General features: G+C 39.9%; 1 protein-coding gene and 1 long non-coding RNA gene across 4 annotated transcripts in view; one reads left to right on the top strand and one right to left on the bottom strand.

Moving 5' to 3' along the window:
* Positions 1 to 6,127, bottom strand: part of LOC124293742 — a 96,927-nt gene extending 90,800 nt beyond the window's left edge. The window contains exon 1 of the long non-coding RNA XR_006903622.1: positions 5,931 to 6,127. This is a non-coding gene — a long non-coding RNA (uncharacterized LOC124293742). The remainder of the gene's footprint in view (positions 1 to 5,930) is intronic.
* LOC107226816 (tachykinin-like peptides receptor 99D) overlaps positions 1 to 16,003 on the top strand; it is a 129,138-nt gene that overhangs the window by 62,330 nt on the left and 50,805 nt on the right. For all 3 annotated transcript variants that reach the window (XR_006903618.1, XR_006903619.1, XM_046735940.1), the window contains one exon: positions 1,251 to 3,851. Coding sequence is in view for 1 of the 3 variants with exons in the window: in XM_046735940.1 (XP_046591896.1) it covers positions 3,412 to 3,851 (440 nt within the window). In the remaining 2 variants the exon portion in view is untranslated. The remainder of the gene's footprint in view (positions 1 to 1,250; positions 3,852 to 16,003) is intronic.

Raw genomic sequence — 16,003 nt, 5'->3', positions numbered from 1 at the left:
CCACGAACTCTTAGCATACATTCGCGCCTGCTGCGTGATAATTGTTATACATTTTACTCTTTCTCATGGGTGGAAACTATTTATGGAAATCTATGCAAGGAACAAAAAATAACGTCAAGCAGGTGTCCCCAGACGCGCTTATAGCCCTCGGTATAATTTTTAAATCTGAATTGTAAATTCTTCCACTGCAATTGTCGGAATGATATGTATAATTCTCTCATCCTCTTCCCTGCACTCGTTCTGAATCACCCATGAATTTGACTTTGCAATGGGCAGCTCGTTGCACGAGGGTTTCAGCCACGGTAGAAGTGCTTTTAAATTATGCCGTTTAGCTTAATGTGACACAACGACGAATTTTAATCGGAGCTATACGAAATAAATTTCGCCGTTGCGGAGACCCGCAAAAGTTTCTTACGAGTACCAAATTTTGCGGTAGTTCCTGACAGATGTTTCGTAATCTACACCGTTATTTATAGGAAAACTCGACTCTATTTTTTGTGAAAAATTTATAATGCACCAATTTCAGTTACCACGCGATGTTATAGACTGGTATGGGGTTCGATTAATGGTTTAATTTTTTTTATCCGTTATCGCTGGTCAAGCTCGACGAACCGTAAATTTATCACACAGCGATATAGGTATATTCCGAAAACATAGACTATATACACGCCATCGATAATCGTCGTTATATCATAAATTTTACGAAGCAAAGATTTTTTATCCTAAAGAACCCCTTTGAGTTTTTTCTGAAACTGTCAGAGTTGGAAAGTGGGGAGCAGCTACGGGTTCGCAGGATCCCGTATACTGCATTTACTGTTTAAACAACCGAGGCGATGTTTAATGCACCTTGTTGAAAAGTATTAAGGATACCCATGGGTTGAGCCAACAGCCTCAGTGGAGTAACTCGTAATGTAGTCGGACAAAGCAGAGTGTAGTAGTAACTGAAGTTCCGACTTCACATCCCACTTTAGAACCGGAAGTTTTGAGTCAAAACTCCGTATTCGACTCCCGCGAGTATAAAGTCCATAAGTTTACTTGTGATAAAAATAACCTTCGGAGAAACAGGATTATATACGTTACACTATTTATTGGCTAACAGCAAAGCATCGCGATACAGTTTTTTCGTTGAACCAGATCGTAATGCGAATGCATGGCTTGATACGACTGATCTATAAAAATCACGCGGTTGTAAGCCCTGTTGGCGTAGTTCGTATTAACTATTAACACTTGGTTGTTATTTCATGTTTCAGGTACTCAAGGATCGACACTGAACAATCTGCAGCATATAATCTCGAAGACACGTGATACGTGAATAATGGCCCGATCAATCAATAACCAAAATCAATAAAAAAAAAAAAGAACAAACAATCTCTAATCGGGAAATTTTTTAAATTGCGAATTATTTTTGGACCATTGGTAAGCTGATTCATGCGAGTTTAGAAGTAAGGATTACGAGATCTGATATCCCTATTTATAACAGCAAAAATAGTAACGATCTAATTAATTTCAACAACTAATCAAAACGTAAGAAAGAGGCTACGAAAAATTTCTACCAGTTGAGGGCAACGGACTGACGTCAAAATATGAAGGATAATTTATCCCAGTGAAATACATTCGAGAAATATGATAAACATAGTGGAGCGAGCGGGCAAGTGTTTTAATAATTTAAAAGTTAAAAATAGTCGAGTTGCCGGAATGGTGAAAGGTATACAAATGGAACGTACGTGAGACTTAAAAAAGCTCGGAACGCGTTTACTCTAATTGCAAGAGTGTACTAAACAGTTCATCGCGTTTCAGTACGTAAATTAATTTTTCTCTTCCCCGTGTGCTTAACGAAAATATAAAAAGTAATAAAAAGGTAGAAAAAAAAACAAACACTAAACCACATTGCTTATCGAAGTTAAAGAAGATTAACGTCTGTGTTATACACACGGTACCCGGATCCGAAGTTCATCGCTGAGAAGAAAAACCAATTTTCTTCTTGCAATGGACTGGATTGGCCGCGGAGAAAGTGGAAAGCATAAGTCGCTTGAAGATTCAAATTTCGATTTAACACTGAATCGTAAATTTTACCTACTCAACGAAACTGAAGCGAGGTTTGCTGTGGTTTAAAAAAATCACACCTCGCCAATATCCGATATTGCAGGCCATTTCTATGGTGAATAACCTATAAATGTGATATGGAGCGGCGGTTTCGTACGGTGGTAGTGAAACGAGCGTGTGTATAGTTAGCGGTGCGAGAGTGTCAGCGAGAGGGAGAAAGCCTCGGCCAGTCAAGATCCTCGACCCGTGAAACGGAAGCAGCTTCAACACCGATGGGTTTAAAGTGACGTTCACTCCGCGCGGCCGTTTCTGTATTTCGGATTGACCCCAGCAGTGAATTAAGTTGAACCAACGTGCCAAATTTGTGAAATCGTGATACCTGAGTACATCGGCACTGCACAAGTCACAGTTAAATTCGCGATGAAGAAAAATTAATGGTGTGCAGAAAGATTGGACGAATCCCATGTTCCGGGCTGAATAAATTCAATACCGTAACATTGATTTATTGATCAGACGTGTCACTGTCCTCTTAGAAGACGAGAATCAACGCTGGTGACAAAAAGTACCAGTTGACGTTAACATAGAAAATTCAATTCATTCTGGGGAACATAGAAAATAGAAAAGAAAAATGATGAAACAGGAAAACAAACAGATAAAATATTTGAATTATAAATATGATGGTGATTGGGAGAGACGGTGATAAGTTTGACGACATCAATCAAAGAAACGATTAAGGGTGCAAAAATATTCTTTCATTAATATGTGAATAGAAAATGTATTTGGGGGGATTTCCCCCAAACGTAAGAGCTTCTATTTTATTTCAATTTGTTGGAAGATTTGTTTCTCTTCAAATATTTGCTGCCAATCGAAAAAGCCACGGTTGAGAAAATTGTTCCGGCTATTCGTGACAGCTTGCATGAATAAACTGCCAAGTCGGATGAATGTAAATATCGTTAATCATATTTTTACAGTTTATCGATGTCGTTGTAAATAATTAATCCTAGTGAATTTCGAGAGATTACTAACTAAATTTGGGGCATTCATATTATAACTCGATCAGGTTAACTCTTGAAAAAAAATTACCCTTACTGACATTTGCGTGCATGTCTAATTTCGCATGATAAATAAAACAAAGGAATTGTTTAAAGAAAAGGTAAATAAATCAGGAACAACATGCGTAAACAAAGTTCTGGGGGAATTGAATCGAACGTGGAAAGCGTACGGGATGAAAACTCTATATCGGGCAAACAGCGAGTGGGAGTATACCTAGAATAAAACAATTGCCCGTGGGGTTCTATCTCGATTCTCCATTTGCGGAGTGAAAATTGAAACAACTTCCGAATCGTCCTGTAAAATAAATCGTTCGAAATGCTTTCGCTCGAGGAAATGATGTACTCGACTTCGTGGCCGTTGAATTACAGTTCCACACTGTTCGACAACCTGACCTACAACAACACCAACGTCACCGATCCAAGTTCCGGTGGTAATCAGTTTATCCTGCCCTGGTGGCGACAAATGATCTGGACCGTTCTCTTCGCCGGCATGATAGTCGTCGCTACCGGTGGCAATCTAATCGTCATATGGATCGTTCTGGCCCACAAAAGAATGCGCACCGTCACCAACTACTTCCTGGTCAACCTGAGCATCGCGGACGCCATGGTCTCAACCCTGAACGTGATATTCAACTACACCTACATGCTCAACAGTCACTGGCCTTTCGGAAACTTGTACTGCAAGATCAGCCAGTTCATTGCTGTCCTGACCATTTGCGCCAGCGTGTTCACGCTAATGGCCATTTCCATAGATCGGTAAGCATCACCTCCACGATCTTTTTCTTTTTTTGTCGGAGCCTTCTCATGATCGTTTACTATTGTTGGCGATGATTCGCTCCACTTGCAGGCTCTGCAAATTTGAACACTGTACTGTTCGAGGCACGTTCAAGCCACTTGTTGAAGAAATTTGTGTCGCATTTGGAAAATATATTGATCGGAATGAGATGATCGATCGAGGAAACAATCAGTCTGGTTGAATTAAAGGGGTTGCCCACGTATATATAGTATAATACATATATATATATTTATTTGCGGTGTATAGAATTACGGATGGATCTTGACACGGCCGAATTCCAATTCTGTCTCCTGTTACTTCCATCTATTCCGTACTTGACCTGTTTCTCTATCTCGCTCTGACCTTTATTTCTGTGAATCTACCTCTCCGCTATACCTTTTCTCCGATATTTCCACCCGTTGGGTCGGATTGGATGTTGGCAAAGGTTCTCCAATAGCACAGAGAGCTTCGCTTTTCTCTGTACATGGTCAACTTATCTCGGTGAAACCAGAGACGCAAAATAACGAAAGCAGAGCATTACGTAAACACTCGCGACAACGACTACGCCTCGTGTTATTACCGCACTTCGACTTATTTGCTAGTGAACATCGAATCTTACGAATTACCTGTTCAATCTAAAACAATCGGCCAGGACTCAATTATCAGTGTATAGGCTTTGACCGGGTTTTCAGGGTATTGAAAATACGTACGTCAAAGTTCACGGTCACCGCTGACAAGCCTGAGGGATTTCGCAACAGTAATGAAGTATAGGGTGGAAGTAAACGTCATGCATTCACAGTGCAAAGGGCAAGGTATTCCCACGTGTGTTACACAATATAGGCAATTATCGGTTGACCTCGTCACCGACAAAAATTCTGTTCCGCAATCCATCTCAGCAAATACACGACTCCTTGGAGTTGATTTTTCCTCAGGAGGACCCAGTCACGTGTATTACATGGTAAATATAAATGCTATTTGCTGTACGCTAACCGCGGGGGAAACCGTATGGGTTATATTTCCGGTGGCGGTTGTCATGCCGAATTTGCATCGACGAAATTTCAGTGGTAGGAAAATTAGAGAACCGAGAAAAAGGAACTTGACACTTGCTGTCATTTTTATTTTACTCGCTCATAAACTTTGCGGTCTTGCAATTAACCTAAGACTATTTTTCGTAGTTTACACTTTACAGTTTGATGTGTCTCATAAGTGGGAACGGCCGAGGGACAAGCATAACAACCAGTCACTGACGACCTAAAAAACTTCGGAGAATTTACGAATTCATAGGCTTCAAAAGGTGGAACTGATGGGACATGGAGGGAAGCTGTATTAATAACAGAGTCTTAAAGCAGATTGTCAACAAACTAATAAATTGAGTTCCATCAGCGGAATTAACGGCTAATAAACTCATGCTTGTGACTTAATCATGAATCAATTGTTCCGAATTCAGACAAAGACGTTTATATTTTATTGTAAATAAGAGAGTGATTTAAAGCATTCGTCTTCTCGAAGTACGTAAAATATTTGCAGCGTTGCATAGTACTCATTGACCCCTCATACATTTAGAAATACCATGTACAAGGGTTGAAGAATCAAATCGCTTTCCTCGAGCAGTTGTACTTTCCATATTTGTGATCGTATAGTTTTACCGCATTAGTAAATCAAATCGCGTCAACGCCACTCATCATGTGTAAAATACAATTTATATAATTATAAAATGTCAGATTCAAGAATCGTCAAACTATCGAAAGATCAGTATTTGAAGAATATAAATTATTCAATAGCGCAATCTTACGATTAGTTTCCTAAATGAATATATGTTGTAATGACTGATTAAGAACCAGATATGCTATGAGAGATGTTATTAGGCTCATTGTCAGCAGGAAGAAATTTTGATGGCGGAAATTCTTGACACAATCAGTCCGAATCACAATAAACGGAATGGGGAAGGGAACCATCGTTCGATTCAAAGTAAATAATTAAAACTGTGACAACGAGATCGCGAAGTTGACACTAATTTGCGAGAGAGAAAACGATTGTACACAAAATAAGTACACACTCACCTGTATAAGTCGCCAAATTCTCCTCAAGATTGATGGTTACTGGTTCGCGTGTTTTGCTCTCAAGTTCCTGACTGCTGACATCATTCGAAAAAGGTTATTTCGAAGGTTGTTCGCCGTCCCCGGGCAGGGCAAGACATTTTCATTCACGCAAGAGCAGTCAACTGAGTAATTACCAGAGATTTTTATACCATAGGGATGTCGGTCTGGGGAAAAACGAGAAAAAACGTTCTGTCAATCAAAAAACAACAAACAATAAAAAAAGAATAAGAAGACGGACAAAAAACCCTTCGGCTACACGGCTTGTCCATCGGACGTAAAATATATATGAAATTTTTCCTCAACCGTACAAAGACGACAAAAAATTCACCCCATGGCGGATACGCTTTATCTACATCAATTTATGCATTCAACCCGCGAAAGGAGAGAAAGTATGTAGTGCCTGATAATAAACCTTGTCCCAAACATGACTAGGGACACCTTCTAATTTTACACACTTTTTGGGTACCCTTCTTGCGCGTTATGTTTGTTGTTCGAAAACTTTACGACCATCCCGCAAAAATAAAAAAATTGGTCGAGATAAGAAAAATTAATTCTACGTAGGTATGTGAGGAGAATAAAAGTTAGTAGGAAATTCGTACATGAATTTATTTGTTGGAATCAGTTTATATTTCGACTACGAAAGTTGCGTTGGGGGAAAGAAGATGTTGAAAAATCGATTGTGTTAATTGCCAACTTTTAAATGCCACAACGAAACTGTTTAATGCAGAGAAAATTTTATCCAACTACAAAAAAATATGTGAATTATTCCGTCAGCTAATCGTAAACAATTTTCGCCTAAATCATTTTCATCGGAATATAATGTTCAAGAATTTTTCATGTTACACGGCGCATCGGCATCACTCGCGATATTATCGGGCATGTAAATATTTATACGACTTCCAGGAGTTTAACTGGTACACGTCGTGCAGTAAAAGTGAGCAATACGTCTTCCCACGCGTCTGACGTCTAGATTCATGTTCCAGCTGTTTCCCTTGTGCTAATATTCATGGTTATCCGTGAAAACGACAGAGATAGAAATTTCTTGAGATTCGTGCCTTGTATAACCAGAAAAGAACTAGTAATCAAGAAATACGTTACGAGGGGAAATTGATACGGAAAGAAATGAAAGAATGAAGAAAATCGTTGAGGTATACCTCGAGCATTTTCCATGTGAAAAAGATCCAACGATTTGGAATAATTTCGAAGATGGATGATAACTTTGCGTGCGTGCTGATGCGACAGACACGAAAGTGCCTGTTCAATCGTCAATCTTCGATTATTGATATCCGCATGAAATTACAACCAGTCGGGTTCGGATATGTAAAAAGAAATTTTCGTACGTGCCTGCGAATGGGAGTGAGTCAGTTGATTGCATGGAACATTGATTGCCCGTACCGGGAGCTTCCAGGCTTTTTTAACTACTTCGCTCTCCGTTTAAGAGACAGACAGCGCGGAGTCGAACCACCCATCAATATCTGTCCGATCTGACCGTTTCAAATGCGAAAGTGAACAAGAAAGATTTAAATTACATACCTTCTATGAAAAATAGTACCTACAATTCATTGAGTATAATTACGATGGGTGGTTGAAAAACTGTGTCGAAAAATTGTTTATAAATTGATTTTCCAGAATAGGATGAAGCCAAACTAAACAAATTTGGATGTCATTTCGTTTAGCATCGCTGAAACTTAGCAATAAATAGGGAAACTTAGTTGTCTCGAGTGTGACTAACGCTGCGTTTAAATGGAAAGTATCACCGAATCAACAAACAAATGATACAATGTCGCAATGCTTGGCGGTGCCTCCGCATTTCCCGGCTTTCAACCGTGAAAATGGGTTCGATCAATTTTCGGTTTTTACCTTTACCCGACGCTTCTCGGCACTTCTATCGCTGAGTCGGTCGCCTAGGGGTTGAATTATCCTCGCACCTCGTAACCTGAAAGAGTCCTGGGAGTAGCAGAGCAATACTTGCGGGGAGAATCGAAAGCCAGCGTTATTCAAGTCGCGTCTGACTACAGATTATGACGTTTACGCTTTCGTCCCTTTCCCTCCCCTCTTCAATCACATTTTTACTCGAATGCGAACCCTCTTATTATTCGCTCACGCGCTTAGACCATCCCCTATTTCACCGTCAAAAGTTCCACTGATTGTACAGAAAGAAGGCCAAGAAGGAGAAAAACAAAGAATTATACTCACGCGCAGTGAATATATGTACCGACAATTTGAACAAAGTTTTTCGAACGATATTGCAACAAATTTTAGACACACTGGTTACCGTTGATTACCTACCACGATGCGAAGCTCATCGAGTGTCGTGGTCCCGACTATTAACCCGAGCCTCTATGGCGATATTGCCATACAGTTTGTTAGTAAGTAATACAAATATATTCGACCCATTATATGTTCTCGATCGAGGATATATGAACCGAAAACGACCAATCGCGTCATGAAAAATTTAGACTATAGGGACTGGATCCTCGATTCCTGGGCTTCATCCACCTAGAAACCATCTCTCAAGCTGTATAGTTGCTGATATGAAGTAACTATTGAAGTAAGGCAATGCTCTGACGGTCTTTAATGTTTCCAAAATTTAGAAACGCATTAACGATCAATCGCGAGAGGATTATGGTGAAAACGTACGTATTAATTCAGTCTAAGGAATTGTTGACTATGCTGCTACTTTTAAGTGTCACTGAAAACTAGGCTGTAATGGTTTACTTCTGACTAGAGCCAAAGCTTTCTAAAAAGTTTTCAATGTTACCAACGTATGCTGTAGTACGTTGATGAGTCGCCTTCGCGAATATTCAATTTTTACATTCATTGCAACCAATTTGGCAGAGATGAACGGCGAGTAATATCAATATTATACGAATCTTAAATCAAACATTGGAAACATACAATTTGATTCGAATTATGTACGGTACACGAGATAATGACAAATGCAAAGTTGAGCAGTCCTGTGACTCTCTTACGTCCGCTGAAATGTCAGCAAAACTTTTCAACCGTTGGAAAATAACCTTCCTCATGTGTTCGTCGGGGATGAAATACTGCTATTCGGACTCACATTTCGTTTTTAAAAAAGCTTTTAGTATTAAAGAGATACGCACGAGGTATACATATGAGGCTTACACCCTACGTATATCAACCGTGAAAACTCTAAATCTTATTTTTCCCGACGCGAACGAAAGGCAATACCGTTCCCCTCCTTTTCAGAGTCTTCATATAACTTGACGTGTACAAACGGAAGGAACAAATGGTCTTAGGAACGTTATTTTCATCCCGATATACCTACGCGCGGCCAAAGTTCTTTTACACTTTCACACCTCTACAGGGGGAATGAAAAATAACGCAATTGACTGATTGAAAAAAATTTTGAAATGTTAATCAATTTCGTGTTAATATTTTGTATTTCAATTAATGTAAATATGTAAATAATCTATGGAGTAAAATTCTGTCCTCGTATTAAAGGCCAGATGAGCACAAAGACCCGTAGCGAAGGACATCGTGTAATAAGATAGAGACGTGCCGTTTCATTATTTTTAGTGCGAGGACGAATGAAGATAAGAGCTGGCTGCTGATTTGTTTGGAATCCTGACGACTCTCGGCTGAAAACGCCGGAGAAATAAAAGACAAAATAAGAAGCAGCTGGCGAGGAAAATAAATAAAAGCTACGATCGGTACCGCGACTTAGGTGAACAATATCGATCCGTAATAGAAATCCTTGTTTTTATAAGAATGACTTTTCGCCTCAGAGGAAGCGGCACGTCAGCAGTCCGCACTCTTCGAAATTAACACTGCACAAAGGGGTATTGAATAGAGAGAAAGAGTCTGAAGGGGCGATAAGCGACAGTCGATTAAGGGGCCGGAATGCGGCATGGCTAATAACCCCGTGAATGTACCAATAAAAGCGGCACTTATATCGTTAGCAACACTCGCGCCTTCGACTCGAATTGACTTGCGGTAAGTAGAATTTGATAGATTTGAGTTTTCTCACTTTGGCTACTCTCGCCTTGGTAAATACGCGGATTTGTTTTATCACAATTTTTCCTGATTGTTTATGCTTCGTTATTCCGAAGCTTTAGTGAAATGATCACTTGAATTATTTTCGGTTACATCGGCTAGTGCGCTGATAATATAATCATCGATTTGATCACTTTCGCGGACTCTTTATCTTCACGCTAAGATTCAACGATAATTGAAAGGAGGATTAAATTCACAGAAACTTGTGTCTATGCCCACTCTGGATCTGCTGCTGATTGCCGCGTCTAAATTTCAATTACACTCACCGTCCGAGTCGATGAAGCAAGATAGCTACGACTGACCGGATTATCACCGGACCAATAACGCGGTGATTGCTTTTTCGCCTTGAAGAAATATATATTACTGGTTGTGAGACAAACGCGTGTTAGGTCGTTACGTAACGAAAACAAAATCGATTCTACGCGAGAAACTTACGTCACCAATCTCGTATCGCGAATTGAGTATCAGATTGTACCGATTACGATGTGTCAGATAAAAGCTTTGAATATAAAAAATTCACAGCAATTAATCAAATTTATAATTTTTACGCAGTGTACTATCAGTGAAGAATGATTCGTAGCATCGAAAGCCAACAGAAAATCTAGTGAGGCCTTGCTCATAAAAATATTGAAATGTTTTTAATTTAGGATGGTCTGGTATTTGGCGAAGGTACCCAGAAGGAAAAATCTCATCTGTTACCAGGAATTTTAATTTTCGACCAGCTTTAAAATAGGTCGGATGCCTAGTGTAGCTGATTTTTGTGCTCGTGCGCTCGCTCACTCGTTGTCAGTGTTTTACCAGATGATACGAGATTTACCAGATACCTCACGCCCTCGCTGCTTGAAGATTGTTCAATGGGTAATAAATGTTAGTCCGCTAGTCCGGGAAGCCGAGTTTCACCAGGTAGCGGACCTGGAGCGCAGGACCCACAGAAAATTACTCGTAAAGGTCTAACGTCGCCAAGTCAAGGACCTGGACAGCCAAAACTACGGGGCGCAAATCCTGGAGGTCGAGATCCACCAGGTGGAGGACCTGAACAGCTAGAATTACGGAAAATTAATCGTGAAGGTCAAAAGTTACCAGGTAGCGGACCTTGAGCGCAGAAAATACGCAGCGCTTGTCCTGGAACTCGAGGTGCACGAGGAAGCGGACCCGGAGCGCAGGATCCAGGAGGTAGACAATTCCCGGTACTCGAAATTTGCGGAGCGCGACTCTCATCCGTCCGCTCTACTGCGCGGTTGTTTCCAAACTGAGGAATTCGGCTAGCTGATTAGGTACTATAGATCGATGACGTCAGAGAGAAAAAAAAATTTGGGTGATGTCACTTACTGAACATCCGACATCCGAACATCCAAAATTTGGTTTCGAACTTTAATACTGTTAGGAAAATGAAACTCGGGAGAGGCAATCTTATGGAGAACAAGGTTTATTCCGGACTGGACGCTTCAGTAGACTGAGTACGAATGAATACAATTCATAGAGCTCAAGTATATATGTGGACAATGAGATGGCCGGGGGAGGGGATAATCCTGTATGCCTGTGGTGTTACACGCTCTGCGTGTGTGGGTATCTTAACAATACTATGTATGTATGATATGATGTGATATTTGCCTAGCGCGCCGTTAAGATCTAAATTCACGACCGTTCGATCGATTGGAACGACGACTATGATCAGCCATTGCTGACATCTCCCCTTAACGAGAATATGTTTGATCAAATTTCGAACGACAATGGTTCTCTGACAACCGGACGAATGAATAATATTGATGGAGCAAGAATGAAGCAGTGGAGTGATGGAGTGAAGATACGTGTAACAATATTCGAAATGCTTCGACGAAGCCGACCGGAAACAGGCCAAGGACTGAATTCTCCCCCGGGACTGAGAAACCCTCGAACGCTAAGCAAGATCAGCAAAAACGAGTGGACTTGGAAGCGGTACTGAAGGCTAACGACTCTTTTCCCGGAGGAGAGGAAACCGTCGTTCTTGACGATGAACTGCCGCCGTCATCACCAGAGCCTCAATTAAGGGGCGAAGCCGAATCTGAGGCTAGTGAAATTGGATCTAATGTTCAATGTACAATAGAACCGATTTTTATGAAGCAATTTTTCGATTTCAAGGAATCGACAAAGCGTGATTTTGTTTCAAGGACAACCGACGAATCGAGTTACCTGACAAGGCGACGGAGTCTGATTTCAAATTGCGAAAAGCGACACCTCCGAAGTTGACAGGTGCAGAGATTGATCAAAAGATGGTTAGCACAAGCCACGACTGCTCAATAGATAGAAGGATATTTCTCATCAATTTCGAAATTTTATCAAAACTTTTTGCAAAACATTTTTTATCGCAGCAATCCAAAGTTTGACTAAATAAGGTCTATTTAAAAGTAACGATCTTCCATATTTTTGTATATAACATATAGAAAAATAGGTTTGACATAATTATAAAATTAGGGAAAACTTCTTTCGTCTTGCCATTTTTTCCCCTATATATCTGTTGAAAATTAAAAAACATGTTATCTAAGCTGAAGAAAAACAATAAAGAAGTCCAGACGACAATTTTATATAAAGTTATTGATATACAATATTGCATAAATCATGCCCTCATACAATCGTCATCCCCCTCGCTCTTAAATATAATGCTGAAATGACCGTGAAGGAATGACGAACTCGAACAAAAGTTACAGAAACCATTTAGCATTTTGTGTATGCATTTCACTTCCCAAAACGTAATAAAAAAAAAACTTAAAACATATGCATATGTACTGATTTACCTTTATATACGTAGAGTGATGTAATGACGAAGAAAAATGTAACTTTTAAATAATTTCAACCAAATACTTTTTTTGCACGAACTCATTTTAGTGTTAAAAAAAAACCACCACACAAACATGTTAGGAGTGTTGCCAAGTTTTAAACACTTAAGGCTGCGTTCACAAATCTCATCCGATGCGATCATAAATCGAATATTAGTAACACGGTGAGGGAATAATTTTATTTTGCGGGCCATATGTTTAAAATTAATTATCCGTTTTATGTATTTGGCTTGGTGAAATAAAAGTTTTTACATACAATTAACACTCGTATTCGAATATTTTAGCAATATTTAATCAATAAGAATATTTTTTTTATTTGAGATGAACAGCTTTTTCATTATTGTTCTCGGACTAAGGGACAAGGTGAGGGAATGACATTTAGAGCAATAAATTTACCAAATTTTTTTTCTACCACGATACCTCGGATTTTGATTTTCACAATCTTTGTGTCAATAACTTGCATGTAAATAAAAATGTTACATCGATAATAAATTTATATGACTTAGCACTAACGACTCGAGGCTTAAATTTCGAAATTTGATGAGAAATACTCTGGGTAATACTTACGAAGTTAGCGATATCGAAGCACTCGAAGAAATAGAAGAAGATGCAATTGGTGAGAATTCAAACTAGGGTATAACTGAGAACTATGTGTCCGTTCTGCGTTCGATTGTACCCAATCAAAAAAAAAACCCGGCCACACTTCAACGGCAAACTGATGGAATCTATACAAAGCATGGAGAACAAGTCTAAGGTGAATCACAACGTTATGAATAATGGCCCGACTACACCTTGCCCCAATTCTGTTCCCCCTTTGTCACCCAATTTGTATCCCTATCCCTCCTGACTGTCGTCTCCCATTTCCATGTCCATATTACTTCCTGGAGTGCCTATTGGACGTACCCGAAGGAGATCCGGAGTTTGAAATCGAGTGGTGGCATTCCTACATCGATTACGATAACGTTGAAGAACGCAGTTGACGGAGTCCTGATCAATTTGACGAGTCGCTTGTCGCCTGGAGCCCTGAACTACTTCGAACATAGCTTAATCCGATCGTTCGCATCGAAGGTGACGTAATGATCCAAGGCCTACAAAAACTCATAAGATCGACGCGTAGATGTCACAGAATTTTCAGGAGACCGTAACTGATATGCAAAAGAGACGGACCGATTTGTCACGCCCCTTGGAGTGGCTGTAAGCAAATATGCATACCTGGCAGGGTGAATTGTAGGGAAAACCCTTCGCAAGAGCTCAAAGTAAAGTTAGTCTGCAAACGTAATTGTGAACCTTTTTTGTTGTACAGAGTGATTTATTCACCCGAAAATTATGTCACTCCGGATTATAAGGTCTTGGGTGGTGATGCTGATTTGCTCGAGACATCAGAAAGTACTTTGTCAGTTTCAGACTTTGATGAATATTATCGCGATATGCTTGGACCTGAAATTTTACCACCCCACTCGGACCCAGATTGAACAAATATCAAACCTTGACCCTGAGTTGACTAAGTACATAGTTCTTGAAGAAGAAAAAGGAGAGGAAGAGGTGCCAGACAGCTCGGAATAAGTATCCGAAGAAGCAATTCGCAAAGCAATCAACGAAGCCCCAGAAATCTTAGCTCCAGAATCCATAGAAGATCCTGAGCCTAATGCTGTGCAAGAATGCGCACCACTTTCAGAACTATCGACAACAAAGCCTGATGTGAGTGTCGAAAAAACGTCCGCCGCCCTTGTTAATCGCAATTGATCAAATCATATAGTTGAGATGCAGTCAAAACTGGTTAATGAGAATGAAGAATGCGGAAAGGAAATATTGAAAACATTGAATAATTTTCAAAGCAGCAATGTTCATCACGTAGTGAATATATAGTGACATGAATTTAAATAAAAATGTTAATTTTAACGGCGAAACTGTAACTTGAACAACGCTGCTTCCGAATGTTCAACAACATGTTACATTACCAATGTCAAAGTTTACAGGGCAGCCGGACGTGAGTAATGCTAACGAAAATATAAATACGAATACAAAGGTGAATGCAGTTTCAAATATCAACGAAAATCATAATAATGACGTTGACCGCAATACGCGATTACCGATACAATCGAGAAAGTAACTGGAAACTGATGAATTGACGAAGACGAGTGCGCCCCAAGTCGAGGGAACTACCCTTCAAGTCGACGAGCCTACTATTATGCAGCCAAGTTGGGAAACAACGCGAGAGCAAGCCATCGGACGCTTTTAGCAAAACATGAACGTAAACATTGATAGTAACGTCAACCCCAATCTCTAGAGCCCTAAAACCTGACGACGGGATGCCGTCATCGTTGACACACGGCCCATGATGTTACGAGGTGTCGTGAGATACCATCCCAAAATCAGAGGAATCCAAACGCTAATGTGAACTCTAACCTGAATCAGAATACAAGTACTAATACAATCGAAAATGGATTGTAAATGAGAGAGACCACAATATCAAGGGTACCGACTCTAAAAAACCTGAATAACAAGCGAAACCTAAGCATTGGTAACGACACGAAAAATAACATGAAAAATGAGGTTTCGAAAATACCGACCAATCAATTCGCATCTCCGTTTGAACCGACTAAAGGAATACCGAAGCTAATTATTCTGGTTCCCGAAACGAATGACGTTGTAGATGATATGAAAATTATAAACGTGAACAAAAACGCCAATCAAAATGTTAACAGCATTGTAAACGTTGATAGCGACAGAAGTATTGATCAGAACGCGAATTCACCTGGAAATTATTACCCTTTTTATAACAGAGTATGTCAATTGAAATAGCAATGGTAACATCAATCGCAACGAACATTTAAATACGCTTCAAAAACCAGGTCCAAGTTTAGATGTACTAATCCAAGAACATAGAACAGACGCAACGCTGCCAAAGCCCGTATCGAAAGAAATTCTGTCGACGACGCCCGCGTCATCTCGAGGTTCACAAAATCATAATATCAATAGCAATGTTGACCACAATTTAGAAGTGAACAATAATGCAGATCACCTTGTTGCATGAGGGTTTGAGCAGCATGCTTCTCAAGTTATTAAACCTGTTGAATCTCAACCTGTTGCAATACCTTCTCAACGCCCGGAAATACCAGCACTTTCATCTCCGGCCAAGACGGACAAACGTCAAGAATTAAGGAGGAATGCCGATACAAATAGAAACATCAAGGTTCACAG

The sequence above is a fragment of the Neodiprion lecontei genome, chromosome 3, assembly GCF_021901455.1.
Source record: "Neodiprion lecontei isolate iyNeoLeco1 chromosome 3, iyNeoLeco1.1, whole genome shotgun sequence".
NCBI classification, from domain to species: Eukaryota; Metazoa; Arthropoda; class Insecta; order Hymenoptera; family Diprionidae; genus Neodiprion; species Neodiprion lecontei.
The sequence above is the reverse complement of the archived record's forward strand: the minus strand, read 5'-3'. Positions and strand labels throughout refer to the sequence as shown.